General features: G+C 42.8%; 1 protein-coding gene across 5 annotated transcripts in view; it reads left to right on the plus strand.

The window, feature by feature from the left end:
• The window catches only part of ttn.1 (titin, tandem duplicate 1), a 186,535-nt gene that overhangs the window by 156,427 nt on the left and 14,225 nt on the right, over nucleotides 1–15,883 (plus strand). For all 5 annotated transcript variants that reach the window (XM_036959132.1, XM_036959129.1, XM_036959130.1 and 2 more), the window contains 19 exons: nucleotides 8–295; nucleotides 424–723; nucleotides 958–1,260; nucleotides 1,368–1,751; nucleotides 1,877–3,643; nucleotides 4,332–4,625; nucleotides 4,752–5,036; nucleotides 5,163–5,462; nucleotides 6,931–9,093; nucleotides 9,206–9,508; nucleotides 9,612–9,917; nucleotides 10,001–10,291; nucleotides 10,392–10,691; nucleotides 10,885–11,190; nucleotides 11,515–11,985; nucleotides 12,195–12,476; nucleotides 12,591–13,184; nucleotides 13,311–13,598; nucleotides 13,699–13,998. In XM_036959132.1, the coding sequence (XP_036815027.1) occupies nucleotides 8–295; nucleotides 424–723; nucleotides 958–1,260; nucleotides 1,368–1,751; nucleotides 1,877–3,643; nucleotides 4,332–4,625; nucleotides 4,752–5,036; nucleotides 5,163–5,462; nucleotides 6,931–9,093; nucleotides 9,206–9,508; nucleotides 9,612–9,917; nucleotides 10,001–10,291; nucleotides 10,392–10,691; nucleotides 10,885–11,190; nucleotides 11,515–11,985; nucleotides 12,195–12,476; nucleotides 12,591–13,184; nucleotides 13,311–13,598; nucleotides 13,699–13,998 (9,525 nt within the window). The remainder of the gene's footprint in view (nucleotides 1–7; nucleotides 296–423; nucleotides 724–957; nucleotides 1,261–1,367; nucleotides 1,752–1,876; nucleotides 3,644–4,331; nucleotides 4,626–4,751; nucleotides 5,037–5,162; nucleotides 5,463–6,930; nucleotides 9,094–9,205; nucleotides 9,509–9,611; nucleotides 9,918–10,000; nucleotides 10,292–10,391; nucleotides 10,692–10,884; nucleotides 11,191–11,514; nucleotides 11,986–12,194; nucleotides 12,477–12,590; nucleotides 13,185–13,310; nucleotides 13,599–13,698; nucleotides 13,999–15,883) is intronic.

The raw sequence follows: 15,883 nt of genomic DNA on the forward strand, positions 1-15,883 counted from the left end.
TGTTCAGGTGCCCCTGCGATTGATCTTCCTCCAGAGTATTTAGATGTTGTGAAATACAAAGCCGGATCCATGGTTAAGATCAGAGTGGGTATTCTTGCTAAGCCTCTGCCAACAATTGAGTGGTACAAGGATGGAAAAGAAATGGTGTCAAGCACTACACTCTCCATCGAGAGCACTACTGATTCCTCTAGTCTTCTCATCAAGGACGCAACTCGTAGCCACACTGGCACATATGAAATAAAGATCAAAAACGCTCTGGGTTCGGCATCTGCCACCATCAGGATAGAAGTTCTAGGTAAAACAAATTGTACATGTAAATTTTGCCTATGTCATGTAATTGTGTCATACTTTAATTTGCAACAGACATGTTGTTATGAGTTAAATAATGTATTAATGCACTCAATGTTTTCTCATTTTCACCAGACAAACCTGGACCACCTCCTGGCTTGATTCAGTTTATGCTAGTCACAGCAGACAAGATCATTCTTAAGTGGGAGCCAATCACTGATGAGGGTGGTGCTAAGGTCAGCCATTACGTTGTGGAGAAACGTGAAACCAGCAGAGTGGTATGGTCTACCGTGTCTGAGAGACTAGAAGAGTGCTACATAGGTGTCATGAAGTTGGTACGAGGAAATGAGTACATTTTCCGTGTGAGGGGTGTCAACAAGTTCGGAAATGGAGAGCCCTTGGACTCTGAGCCTGTTGTTGCCAAAAATTTATTTGGTAAGTATAAAATAAAACAAAACAGGACATAACATTGTAGCATACAAAGTAAAAAACACTATTTTGAAACACAAACGGAAGTTGTATCTGATGGAATATAAAGCAGGCATTCCCCAAAATGATCAACTTGACTTGCATATTAAGTCTTTATTATAAAAGACATAAAAGACAGTTACCCCTCTGTTTTTGGATTTATTTTTAGAACTTAACCTACTCTTTATATTAATTCCACAGTTACCCCAGGACAGCCTGCCACACCAGAGGTAACAACTACAACCAAATCAACAATGGTAGTTGTATGGGACAAACCAGGTGTGGATGGCGGTAGTCAAGTAACTGGCTACTACCTTGAGAGACGTGACAAGAAGAGCCTTCGCTGGATAAAGGTCTTGAAAGATCCGATTAACAACAACACTACGACTATCTTTAACCTAACAGAAGGCAATGAATATCAATACCGTGTGTGTGCCATCAACAAAGCCGGAGAGGGCCCCTTCTCAGATGTGTCTGACTACTACAAAGCAGCTGATCCAGTTGGTAAGCAAAAAACTTTAACATCCATCTAACTTATGTAATAAGTAAAAGTCATATCCTTTACTTCTCTATGAAAACTATATCTACATTATGTGAATTCTCTTTATTAGAACCACCATATGAACCTACCAAGCTCAAAGTGGTTGACTCAACCAAGACATCTATCACACTTGGATGGGCCAAGCCAGAGTGGGACGGAGGCAGTGAGATCCTCAGCTACGTTGTTGAACAGCTGACGGACGTGGAGGGTCTACGACGCAAACCACCCAAAGAAGAATCATCTGAATCAGAAGGAGAAGAAGAGGAGGAAGAAGAAGCAGACAATGGAGAATGGGTTGTAATCAGCCAGAAGGGAGAAGTGAGGACAGCAGAGTACGTTGTGTCCGGCCTAACACCAGATGTTGACTACTACTTCCGTGTATCTGCAGTCAACATCGCAGGGCGTGGAGAGGCCATTAAGATGAAAGAGCCTGTTCATGCTAAGGATATTCTGGGTAAGTTAAAACACCTCATGGTTTCATTGCATATACATTGACATTTTGTTTCATAAGATTTTGTCCCTTTTCCTAGTATTGAAAAGTCAGTAAATAAAGTATGTATCTTTTAATGATTTTTACAGAGGAAGCTATCTTCGATCCAGATGTTGCCATGAGAACACACTACATCGTAAAAGCCAAGCAGGATGTGGAGATCACAGTGCCCCTCAAGGGCAGACCTGCACCTAGTGCTACTTGGATGTTCGGAGACGAGAACATCGACAATAATACAAAATATGAAATCCACCACACAGATACTACATCAACCCTTGTTATTCCAGAAGTCAGCCGTAATGACACTGGTAGGTACACTGTGAAGATTGAAAACGGTGTAGGCGAGCCAAAGTCAATGACACTGTCTGTGAAGGTTCAAGACTCACCAGCTGTCTGCACGAACCTGGTATTGAAGGATGTCACTCGTGGTAAAGTAACCATGTGCTGGGAAGAACCTGAACTTGATGGTGGTGCTGATATTACCAATTACATCATTGAAAAGAGAGACTCATCCAAGAGATCCTACTCTAGTGTGACAACCAAATGCACAGAACAATTTTATACCATTGAAGATCTCTCAGAGAAAACATCCTTCTTCTTCCGTGTATCAGCAGAGAATGAATTTGGAATAAGTGATCCTTGCAGCACAGTTGAACCTGTAAAAGCTACAGAAACTCCTGGTCCAGTCAAAGAAGTTGCTATGAAGGATTCCTCAAAGACCTCTGTAACACTGCAGTGGGTGAAGCCTGATTATGATGGTGGAAGCATCATATCTGACTACGTCATTGAGAAGAGACTCAAGGATGAAGAGGACTGGGCAGCTGCCGGCTGCAGCAAACAATGTGAACACGAAGTACCAAAACTCAAAGAAACCTCACAAATGAATTTCAGAGTTGCCGCCAGAAATGAAAAGGGGAAGGGTGACTTCACTGAAATTGGACCAATTGAAGTGAAGGACTTTGTCATCCCACCAGAGGCCAACCTGGATGAGTATCCAGGTGGGGAAATCAGTGTCCGTGTGGGCCATAATGTACACATCGAGTTGCCCTATAAGGGTAAACCCAAACCTGCCACGTATTGGCTTAAGGACAATATGCCACTGAAGGAGAGCGAACTAGTACGCTTCAGGAAAACAGACAACAAAGTTGTTCTCATGATCAAGAATGTGAGACCAGAGCATGGTGGGAAATACACACTTACTCTTGATAACAGGGTGTACAGGAAATCCTTCAACGTTTTTGTCATAACTCGCGGACCACCATCAAAGCCTGTCGCACCCATCAACTTTGATGAGGTCAGAGCAGACAGTGTCACAATATCCTGGGAGGAGCCAAATGATTACGGAGGTGGAGAAATCACTTGCTACTCTGTAGAGAAGCGCGACACATCTCAGAATGACTGGAAGATGGCATGCTCTAGTGTCACTGACACAACATTCAAGGTGCCCAACTTGATCAAGGGAATAGGGTACCAGTTCAGAGTGCGTGCTGAGAACATATATGGAGTCAGTGAGCCACTGGTGTCACCAAGCGTTGTCGCTAAACATCAGTTCAGGCCGGCAGGTCCACCAGGAAAGCCTGTTGTGTACAACGTCACCAACGACGGAATGACCATTCAGTGGGAGCTGCCCGTCTTCAATGGTGGCTGTCCAGTCAAGGGCTACCATGTTGAGAAGAAGGAGAAGAACAGTGTCATGTGGCAGAAGGTCAACACTGTGGCTATCCCTGGAACAGACTACAGAATCCTTGGCCTTATTGAAGGACTGGAATATCAATTCAGAGTCTACGCTCAGAATGATGCCGGATTCAGCCGCAAGAGTGACGAAAGCAACACCACCATGGCAGTTTCTCCAGTTGGTAAGTCCTTATTCAAATGGAAACCAATCATGGTTTTCTGTTAATAATGGTAAACTGTTATTAATCCCCAGGCTGAACAAGGCAGTGAGTTTCAGGTCAGCGATGGGTGCAGCATACCTTTTCATTAAAGTGGCAATCAGCAGTAGAAACAAAAACAAAGTGAATGCCCCGCCCCTGGTTTTGTAAAGAAGCTGAGGGATGGGGCTGGAGAAATGTAACCACAATCAAATTCATAGACAGAGCTATGGATGCAAAGACTGATTATCCATGATATCAAAATGATATGTTGAACCATGTTTTGAGTATAATTAGTGTTTGTTAACATTTTATTTGTTTACAAACATTGGAGTAAAACAAGCTTATATTTTAGGTTCTGGTGGGGAACCTAGTTCATGAGGCATGTATGTTATATGAATATGTTATATTCTTCAAGAATCAATAGGTACAAATCTTTAATTTATAAGTCCAAAAATGAATGTAGCAACTGCTGATTGCGACTTTAATGTACAGATTCTTACAATCAACACAATGATGGTATGAAATCCAATGCCTTTGAAAGTGCAAGTACCATGAATATCTTATGTAATAGGGAAGTATAAACCAAGTGATATAAGCACGTTCCCAGACTTAGTCCATGTGTGATTCAAACATGTGAACGTGAATGATAAAAAATGTGTTCCTTTTTTAGATCCACCTGGTCAACCTGACTACACTGATGTGACCAGCAATTCTGTCGCACTGAAATGGGACGCACCCAAACGTGATGGAGGCAGCAAGATTGTGGCTTACAATGTTGAAAAACGCCAAGGACAGGGCCGCTGGCTGAAGAGCAACTTCACTGATGTCCACGACACCCAGTTTACTGTCACTGGTCTTGCTTGCAATGAACGCTATGAGTTCAGAATTATTGCAAGAAATGCTATTGGCGTAGTGAGTCCCCCATCTAACTCATCTGGACACATCGTGGTCAGAGATGAAAGTGGTAAGGGTGCATAATATATTGAAATAATAATAATACGTTTGACATGATAATATGAATATGCAATATGTTTTGCTTTTTAATATACAAAACACTAATGGTGTACTTGTTCACCTTTTGTCTTTCCAGCTTCTCCAAACATTGAGTTTGGCCCGGAGTATTTTGAGGGACTCACAATCAAGGCAGGAGACAATATGAGACTAAAGGTATCGATCAGTGGACGACCACAGCCCAAGGTTGTGTGGTTCAGAGACGGCGTGCAAATCACCAAGTCGATGATGGACACCACCACAGTTGCTGGGTCAAGCATGCTCTTTGTACGTGATGCTGACCGCAGTCACAAAGGAACTTACACAGTGGAAGCCACCAATAGCCAAGGAACCAAGAAGGAGGACATCATTGTCCAAGTCCATGGTTGGTTTCATTTTATTCTCACAACATTCAAAGCACTGTGATTTATCTTGTTTGACATCATTGTAGATGGTGGATCGGTCTTGTACTGTACATGTCAAATGTTAATGATCCTCTATTCTAATCTAGATACTCCTGGAGAGCCGGTGGGACCTATCATTTTCAGTGATATCTCTGAAGGAAAAGTGACCCTCACATGGAATACACCGGAGAACGACGGCTGCTCTGACATCTCTCACTACATTGTTGAGAAGCGTGAGACCTCTAAGATCTCATGGGCACTTGTCTCGGATTGCTGTAAAGAAACAGTATACCACGCCACCAAGCTGATGAAGACCAATGAGTACCAGTTCCGTGTTTCTGCTGTCAACAGGTTTGGTACCGGCCGACCATTGGATTCAAGTCCCATCATTGCACAAATGCAATACAGTAAGTCCAAGGGTTCAATAGCTTCAATAGCATTCACACTGATATAGGGGCTAGGCCTAATGTAAATTGCATTATGGCTGAGCATGGACATGCCAAACATTGTCAATAAGCAAGATTAAATTAATTATTGAAAAGGCCTAAAAAGAGAACAAATAATTATAATCAAATTCTAAATAAAACGAAACAACAACTTGTTTTAAATTACAGCCACCATAATTTCTCCTCATGGGCATAAAATATTAAAACAACGCACATTCCAACTTTTCACAGTAGCTGAACAAAGATCTAATATAAATAGAGAGGGAGAATGTCCACTCATCCTTATACTGCTCCCAAATAGGCCTATATTTTATGAACATAATCAGACCCATCTTACAGATCAGATCGCATTCACACATCTCAAGAAGTTGCATTGCAAGTGCGCCAAGGACGTTTTTACCATAAAACCAGGAAGATGAATCAGTTTGGTTGTAATAAAATGTAACACAAATAAATGTCATTATATCATATAAAACCGCCAGGATGAAAAAGACACCCATTGCTGTTTAACCAGCCTTTGTTATAGTAGGCCTAAGTGAGTTTTGAACATACAGGGTATAAAACGAAAAATAAGCCATTTTTACAGATTACAGGTAACTTCTAAATATGAGGTTCACCAGTATTCACAGAGGCTCTCATCTCTCATTTCATGATGGGCATGGACACGTAGCCTACATCATGGAGCCGGTTTTAAGCACGTCCAAAATAATGTGGGCCTGCCTACAATGCATAGATAAAAAGGGAATGTCAGCTCACTGTTTAACTCCTCTCAAACGTTATATTTGAATAAAGCTTTGGTGATTAAGATTTATTTCCAAGCGGTATCAGGCACCAAGCCCTTTATTCACAGTCTTGACTACTTCATTCTTGCATTGGGCAGATAAAAAAAGCCTTAATTGAGAGAAGGGGAGACTATGCTCAAATAAGACAAAATGGGAAAAAATTATGTTTCTAAATACAAAGTATACAGACACCAAAAGCACATTAGGCTACTCTTGTTCCATGCGCATATGGGCAGTGTGCGTCAGGGCTGGATAGGCTGTGTTTCCGCTGTCAAAATTCATGCCATAACCAACTGCATTACTGCTAAAATAAGCTTTTGGTTGGTCTTTAAATAGTCTTATCAGTGCTGCCTGAAATTAGTACTTTGATTCATGTTTTTAAGGACACACCTCTGATATTTTCAGCCGGCCCCTCTGAGCACAAGGGAGCTGATATAAAACAGGTCAATTGCTGAACCTGGTGTTAGGCTTGGAAAATGCCAGTGCGCCAGTTTTTACATGACGAAATTGCTAACTAACATGCGTTTGATACTAGCGCCGCTTCAATGCCAGCTGAAAACAGAGCCCCAAGTCTGAATATGATTTTAGAATTTAACAGTTCACTTTACCAAAATGTCTTGATAATTTTTGACCCCCTTTTCCTACAGCTACTCCTGATGCACCTGGCACACCTGATTCCACTGCAGTTTCTGGAGACAGTATCACACTGGCATGGGAAGCACCCACATCTGATGGAGGCAATCCTATTCAGTACTACATTGTTGAAAAACGTGAGAAGAAGACTGTCCGCTGGGACAAGGTGAGGTCAAAGAAGCCCATTGTGGAGCCTGCTCACCGGGTGGATCATCTCACTGAAGATATGGAGTATGAGTTCCGTGTGATGGCAGTAAACAACGCCGGTATTGGAGCACCCAGTAACATCTCAATGGCCATTAAAGCCAGTGAGCCAAAAGATATTGCATGCGCTTCATCTGTGGTTCATGTAACCGACTCTACAGATACAACTATCAGTTTGGAATGGACAAAGCCTAGAGACGATGGTGGCAGTTCCATCCATGGATACGTCATTGAGTTGCACAAGGTATCTAAGGAAGAACTAAAAGAAATACTAGCGAAACCTAAGAAGGTGGTAGACAGCTCAGAAGAGGAAGAGGAGGAGGAGGAGGAAGAGAAAGAAGAGGACACCAGAGAATGGATCAGAATCAATGAGGATCTGGTCAATGATACAAAATACGTTGCAACTGGTTTGGAAACTGGTTCATACTACTTGCTTCGTGTTTCTGCCCAGAATAGTATTGGAAAGGGAGAGGAGCAAGAGATTCCTGAGCCAGTACAGGCTGTGGACAGACACGTAAAACCTGACGTTGATATTGACGCTACCTTCAAACATACACACATTGTGAAGAAGGGAGGCACCGTCTGTCTCCGTATCGCCTACAAAGGAAAACCAATTCCTTCAGTTAAATGGAGTAAAGAAGATGAAGAAGAACTTGGTGTCATGACAGATATTACTACCACAGAGACCTACACTGCTCTGACGATAGAAAAGTGTACCAGATACGATTCTGGAAGATACACTCTTACTCTGGAGAACAGCAGTGGCGTAAGGGAAGTTGATTTCATTGTAAAGGTGTTGGATACACCTGGACCTCCAGGACCTATTGCCTTTGCAGAAGTGTCCAGAGGAGCACTGACACTGGTTTGGGAACCTCCAGCTAATGAAGGTGGAGCTCACGTTCAACATTACATTGTAGAGAGGCGTGAGGCAAGTCGTCGTACCTGGAACCAATCTGGTGGCAAGGTCACTGCGCTATCCTTACATATCCAGGATCTTCTGGAAGGTGTTCCATACTTTTTCAGAGTTTCAGGAGAGAACCAGTACGGTATTGGTGAACCTTTTGAGATGATAGATCCCATTATTGCTACTGCAGAGCCTTCTTCACCAATGAGATTGGATGTTGTGGACGTCACAGACACTACAGCAACACTCTCCTGGGTCAAACCCGAGCACGACGGTGGTAGTCGTATCACAGGCTACATCATTGAGCATAAGGCAAAGACCACAGATAAATGGGTCGTTGGTGGTGAGACCAAGAACGAGAGCATCACTCTAGAATTATGTAGGACTGCAGAGTATGAGTTCCGTGTTAAGGCAAAGAACGATGCAGGCAACAGCTTACCAAGAGAAGCACTATCCTCAGTGTTAATCAAAGAGCCACAGATAGAACCAACTGCAGATCTCAGTGAAATATCTAACCAGGAGGTCATCTGTAAAGTGGGTAATACCTTCGTCATCGATGTTCCCATCACTGGTAGACCAGCACCGAAGGTAATCTGGAAACTGGAGGAGATGAGGCTGAAGGACAGTGAAAGGGTTGCAATCAAGACGGTCAAAAACAGGACAACTCTGTCTATCAGAGACGCCATGAGGGGCGATGGTGGCAGATACTTCCTCAGTCTTGAAAATTCTGCTGGATCCAAGACGTTCTTTGTTACTGTCAATGTCATTGGAAGACCTGGTCCCCCCGTTGGACCCGTTGAAGTTTCATCCATAACATCGGAATCATGTGAGATTGCTTGGGAAGCACCAGAGGATGACGGTGGAACAGATATCACCAACTACATCGTTGAGAAGCGTGAATCTGGCTCCACTGCCTGGACACTCATCAACTCCAGTGTGAAACGCACCAACCTCAGTGTGGGACATCTGACAAAGTACATGCAATACACCTTTCGCGTCAGTGCTGAGAACAGATTTGGCACAAGCAAATCAACTGAATCTGAGACCATTGTCGCTGAGAATCCATTCGGTGAGTATAAGTTCTAAATCTATGTTTTACATGTTTCGTTTTTTCACACGTTAATTGTTAAGAGTAAAAAGTATCAACTGAAATTGAGTGATATTGTTTGTGTTGACAATAGGTCCTTCTGGTGCACCAACCAGACCTTCTGTATACAACGTGGCTTCCACCACCTGCTACATTCGCTGGGAGGAGCCATACCACGATGGCGGCAGCAAGGTGACTGGATACTGGATTGAAAAGAAAGAACGAAACAACATCCTTTGGGTGAGGGAGAACAAGATCCCATGCTTTGAATGTGACTACAGAGTGGAGGGACTTATTGAAGGCCTTTCGTACCAGTTCCGTGTCTTTGCAATGAACAGCGGTGGCCTCGGCAAAGCTAGCGAGGCATCCAAGCCTATGGTGGCTCAAAATCCAGTTGGTGAGTACTGATTTCCCCCAAAAACTTTGGGATACTATTACAGGTCCATAATACATGTGTTTAAGGAAAGCATACTCCTGATTCCCATTAATCTTGTGTCTAGATCCTCCTGGTAGACCAGAAGTAACTGAGGTGGGCAGATCTACAGTGTCCATCAAATGGTCTACACCACTTGACGATGGTGGCTTCCCCATTGTGGGTTACATTGTTGAGCGCAAGCCATACACCATCACTGGCGAAGGTCGCTGGCTGAAGTGTAACTACACCAATGTCACAGAAAATAACTTCTCAATCACTGCACTTGGTGAAGGAGAGGTCTACGAGTTCCGAGTCATTGCCAAGAACTCCAACCAAGTTTTCAGTATGCCTTCAGAGTCAACTGGCGCAGTTACATGCAAAGCAGAATACAGTAAGATATATACTTTTAAATATATTGACTTTAAATTATATTGTCATTTATTAAGTCGGATTTTCTCTTTTTTTCATTCGTAGCTCCTCCAAAGGCAGACCTTGACAGCAAACTTCTGGTTGACACGGTTACAATCAGAGCCGGCTCAGACCTTGTTCTGGATGCTGCTGTTGGTGGTAAACCTGACCCCAAAGTGTTCTGGGCCAAGGGAGATAAGGAACTGGAGCTGTGTGAAAAGTACTCCCTGCAGTACACCAGCACACGTGCCATGGCCATTATCAAATTCTGTGACAGAGATGATACCGGGAAGTACGTTCTCACAGTAAAGAATGCCAGTGGCATCAAGTCAGCCGAAGTTAACGTGCAAGTACTTGGTAAGTGTAAAAAAAAGTAAATAAAGAAATGAAATGACAAAGTTTGAAACAAATGGGGCTTACCTTGATCTCATACCATAAATGAATGTGTTCCTTTCAGATACACCTGGTGCTCCTGACGGCAAAATCACCATCAGCCATATTTCTGAAGAGAAATGCACTGTGTCTTGGAAACCCTCTCTGGAGAGTGGTGGTGACCCGGTGACACATTACATTGTTGAGAGACGCGACACCAACAGACTCAACTGGGTGATCATGGAAGCTGAGTGCAAGGAACACACCTGTGAGATCACCAGACTGTTCAAAAACACTGAGTACCTCTTCCGCGTGAGAGGTGTCAACAAGTATGGATCCGGCGTTCCACTGCAATCTGGTCCTATCATTGCCAGAAACATGTTCAGTAAGTATAACATCTTCCATATTATCTTGCAACATGATGTTTAATTGCTTTCTATGATATACTCAAGTGTCATTTGGAAAATAGAGTTGTAATCTCAATATGCTCCCCTGAATAAATAAAGGATAAATAAATACAAATAAATGATTGATATTGAGATGATAATCTAACAATAAATGATTATGTCATATTACAGCTGTCCCATCTGCTCCTGGCACACCAGAGATTCTTGCTGTAGGAAAAGATTTTGCTAGCATTGAATGGTTAAAACCAGAGAGCGACGGTGGCAGTCCTATAACTGGCTATCTGATTGAGAAACATGAAAAGAAGAGTGCCAGATGGATCAAGGTGAACAGAGATGCCACACTTATGGACACAAGCTTCAAGATAACTGGCCTCGTGGAGGGCAACATCTACCAGTTCCGTGTATCAGCTGTCAACAAGGCTGGTGAGAGTGAACCCAGTGAGCTGTCTCTCTATGCTGTCTGCAGAACGCCAACAAGTACGTGTCCTACAATTCATCTATTGCACAATATTCTATGTTAGCTCTTGGATGGTTGGGGTCGGCAGGTGGCCTGGCAGTTGGGGGCATTGGGCCGGTGGCCGAGAGGTCGCTGGTTTGGGTCCCAGAGTGGGCTGGGTGGGGGATCTGTCAATGTGCCCTTGAGCAGGGCGCTTGACCCTGATTGCACTTGTGGGTCTCCCTGGATGGGAGTGTTTGCTAAATGACTGGAATGTAATGTAAATGTTGAGTGGCTTTACAACAGTTGGATTGTATGTTAAAAAAAAGTTAAGTTACTGACTGTTAATATTGTATGTCCCTCAGGTACTCCTCCACCTCCCACAATTCCACGTATTATTGATACTACCAAGGACAGTGTCAGCCTTGCTTGGACCAGACCCTTGGAGGACGGAGGTTCTGATATCATCGGATATGTTCTGGAGAAGCAAGAACAGGAGGAGGGAGCTGAGAAGCCGCCTGAGCCAAAACCTGAGAAGGTACCTGAGAAAGTCGTTTCGAAGGGAGCTAGTCTAGGAGCCAAGAAAACAGTTGTGTTTGTGGAGGAAGAGTCGGAGGAGGAAGGCGATGAGGAAGAAGAGGAGGAGGAGGAGGAGGAAGAGGAAGGTACAGGTGTGTGGGTTAAGGCCCATGAGAAGAACCTGAGACTCACAGAACACGTTGTGACTGGCCTTACAACTGGCAAGATGTACCGCTTCAGAGTGGCTGCAGTTAACTTCAATGGAGTCGGTGAATTTAGTAGAGCCTGCGCAGCAGTCGAGGTTATCGAGAAAATTGGTGAGTTAGGATCACTAGCCAAGCCTAAGGAATAGAAATGATTCAGCATTACCACTGTAGAACTTAAATCCACGAACCATGAGTTAAAAATTCCTCCCACAAACAAACAAATAAAATTGTAGCCTACACATTGTGATTTTTCCTTCATTCGTTTTGATTCAGTTTGATAGTTTCCCGTGATATTAATAATTACCTATCTTTTAACACAGAAACTCCTGATATTGAGCTTCATGATGATATGACCAAGACCATCTGCCTGAGAGCCGGAGGTTCTCTTCGTCTCTTTGCCACAGTCATTGGACGACCAATCCCTGCAGTTACCTGGAGCAAACCTGGTGTCGACCTCAACAACCGTGGCTTCATTGAAGTCACTAAAACTTCCACACAAATCATTATTGACAAAGTGCACCGCTATGATGCTGGCAAATATACCATTGAGGCAAAGAATGAATCTGGCGAAAAGACAGCTACCATTATTGTCAAGGTCTATGGTAAGATTTGATGATGTTATGTACATTTTTTGAATATAAGTCTTTACCCAGTTGTTATAGAATGCTGTCATAGGTATATATGTTTTTAACCTTAAATGTACTTCCTCTTTTCAGATACTCCTGGTCCAACTGGCCCAATTAAGGTCAAGGAACTTGAGAAGGACTCCATTACCATTGCATGGGATCCTCCTACTGTTGATGGTGGAGCACCAGTGAATAATTACATCATTGAGAGACGCGAAGCATCAATGAGAGCTTACAAAACTGTGACATCCAAATGCAGCAAGACATCATACAAAATCGACGGACTCTTCGAGGGAATGCTGTATTACTTCAGAGTCCTCCCAGAAAACCTGTACGGTGTGGGAGAGCCATGTGAAACCCCTGATGTCATTTTGGTGTGCGAGGTGCCTTTGCCCCCTGCGACACTGGAGGTTCTGGATATCACCAAGACCACAGTAACACTTGGATGGGAGAAACCAGAGCATGACGGTGGAAGCAGACTCACAGGCTACATCATTGAAGCTTGTAAATTTGGCACAGACAAATGGATGAAGGTGACAACAGTGAAGACGACTGACTTCGAGTTCACTATGACTTCTTTGACTGAGAAAGATCAGTTTATGTTCAGAGTCAGAGCTGTTAACAGCAGGGGAGCCAGTGTACCAAAGGAGCTTGTTGCAGCCGTAACAGTCCAAGAACAAAGAGGTTTGAAATGTGTAAACTTCAGAAATGCTTCATATATATATATATATATATATATATATATCCAATTGAACTAACCTATCGACTATTCAAGCACATTTTTACATAACATATCTTTCTGTTTTACAGTTCTGCCAAAGGTTGATCTGTCTAGCATCCCACAGAAGTTTGTCAATGTGTTGGCTGGTAAACCACTTGAGCTGCACTTGCCAATAGTCGGTAGACCCCCACCAGTTTGCTCATGGTACTTCAGTGGTCAGAAGCTGAAGATCACTGAGCGTACGAAGATTCAGACCACTGGAAAGTTCTCTAAGCTAACTGTGCTTGATACTTCCATCGATGACAGCGGTAACTACACTCTTGAAGTGAAGAACGTCACAGGAGAGACATCTGAGATCATTAAAGTGATCATTCTTGGTATGTAACTTCTATCATAACACAAACTGAGGTCTTCACGTACAGTAAGTTATGAATATAAGACAATGACAGTACCATTCCGTTGTTTTTTTTTCTTCAGACAAACCTGATGAGCCTAAAGGACCGGCCAGGTTTGATGGGGTTGATGCCACCTCAGTGACCATCAGCTGGGATCCTCCAGAGAGAAACGGAGGTGCCCCTGTCAGCGGCTATGTTGTTGAGCAGCGTGAAGCCCACCGTCCTGGATGGCTGCCAGTATCCGAGTCTGTCAGTAGACCAACATTCACCTTCGTCAAACTGACAGAAGGAGATGAATACATGTTCCGTGTCGCAGCAGTCAATCGCTACGGTGTTGGTAACTGGCTGCAGTCTGAAGTTGTGATGTGCAAGAGCGCAACGAGTAAGACATGTTTTTATACTATATCATGTAGCATACTTGAGTCGTTGCTCTTTATTTAAAAAACAGAAGCAAACAGGAATGAATATCCTGGGCTCTATTTTAACAAACCTAAAGCAATGGTAAATTTAAGCGCAGGCGGTCGAGCTATAGGTTCAGGGGTATGTCAGAAATATGTTTTCTATTTTCACTATCACAATTATCGACACACTTGTTGGCGTTGGCGTGAGAGGGCTAGGTTTTGATGAATAAACAAGTTGTGGGTGTGTCGAGGCTAGGCCCCTCATTGGCCAATCAGAACTTGCTCCATGGTGCGTTTTGGCTGAGCATGGACATACCAAACAGGCTGTATCACAACCAGCTGTGATTGGGAATCCCATAGGGCTGCGCACAATTGGCCCAGCGTCGTCCGGGTTTGGCCGTCATTGTAAATAAGAATTTTCCGTCATTTGTTCTTAACTGACTTGCCTAGTTAAATAAAGGTTCAAATAAAATAAAAATACAACGGCAAGATATAAAAAAGACGCATTGCTGTTGAACCAGCCTTCGTTATAGTAGGCCATGGGTTTTGAGTACATTAAATGGGAAGCAAGCAATTTTCACTGATAACTTCTAAATACATTGGTATTCACAGATCTCATCTCTCGTTTCATGGTGGGCATGGACACGTAGCCTACATCATGGAGGGGTTTTACGCACGTCCAAAACAGGACTTGCATGGATAAAATAATGTGCACCTGCCTACAATGCATAGAAGAAAAGGGAATGTCAGCTGTTTTACTCCTCTCAAACCGGACATTTTAATAAAGCTTTGGTGATTAAAGATGTATTTCTAAGCAGGAGCTAAAAAAATCCTCTCAGGAGCGAAAACCTTTATCAATAGGCTTGACTACTTTTGCATTGGGCAGACAAAAAAAGGGGAGGCTATGCTTGATTTTTTTAAAATTAAATAAAACAAAATGGGAAAAAAACATTATTTTATTATACCTTTATTTCAACAAGGAACACAGACTGAGGTCTCTTTTACAGCTGGGCCCTTCGTATACATGTTTACACATACAGTTTAAGTACAATGATTAAGGAACTACACAAGACAAACAAAACCATCACAGATAACATAAAATAATACAGCATCAGATTGTTACATTTGCACACAGGTTATTCCCCTAACAGGTTATTCCCCTAACAGGTTATTCCCCTAACAGGTTATTCCCCTAACAGCACAAGAACTTGCATTACCCGAAACAGTTACAAGCAATACAAAAATAAAAATCCTCCAATAAATATTTAAAATGGGCAACAGGGGGACAAGAGTCTGAAGTTTAAGTTTAGTCTGCAGGCTATTCCAGAGGCAAGGAGCGTAACAGGAAAAGGCAGCCATAACCAACTCTGTGGAAATCGCATGGGCCTCAAGTGTAATCCATGCTTGAGACCTGGTTTTAGGAATTCTAATTCTAATATTGATGAGTGATGATAAATAAGAAGGTCAATAAGAAGATACATTCAGAAGTGCTTTATAGACAAACACGAGAGCATGTTGTTCTCGTCTCATGGACAGCGAAGTCCAACCCACATTTTGATATAAAACACAGTGGTGAGTTCTGTACCTAGCACCCGTAATAAACCTAAGTGCGCAATGATAAGTAGCATCCAGCGATTTAAGTGTTGATGCTGTAGCATGCATGTAGATAATATCCCCATAATCTATAACAGACATAAAAGTAGCTTGCACAATTTGTCTTCTATTTGTAGAGGACAGACATGTCCTGTTTCTATAGAAGAAGCCTAGCTTGATTATTAGCAGTTCAAGACAGTTTATCATCCAACCATATCAACCATACCAAGTATGTATATGCAGAGACCTGATTAATTCGAGAACCATCTAAGC

The sequence above is a fragment of the Oncorhynchus mykiss genome, chromosome 22, assembly GCF_013265735.2.
Source record: "Oncorhynchus mykiss isolate Arlee chromosome 22, USDA_OmykA_1.1, whole genome shotgun sequence".
NCBI classification, from domain to species: domain Eukaryota; kingdom Metazoa; phylum Chordata; class Actinopteri; order Salmoniformes; family Salmonidae; genus Oncorhynchus; species Oncorhynchus mykiss.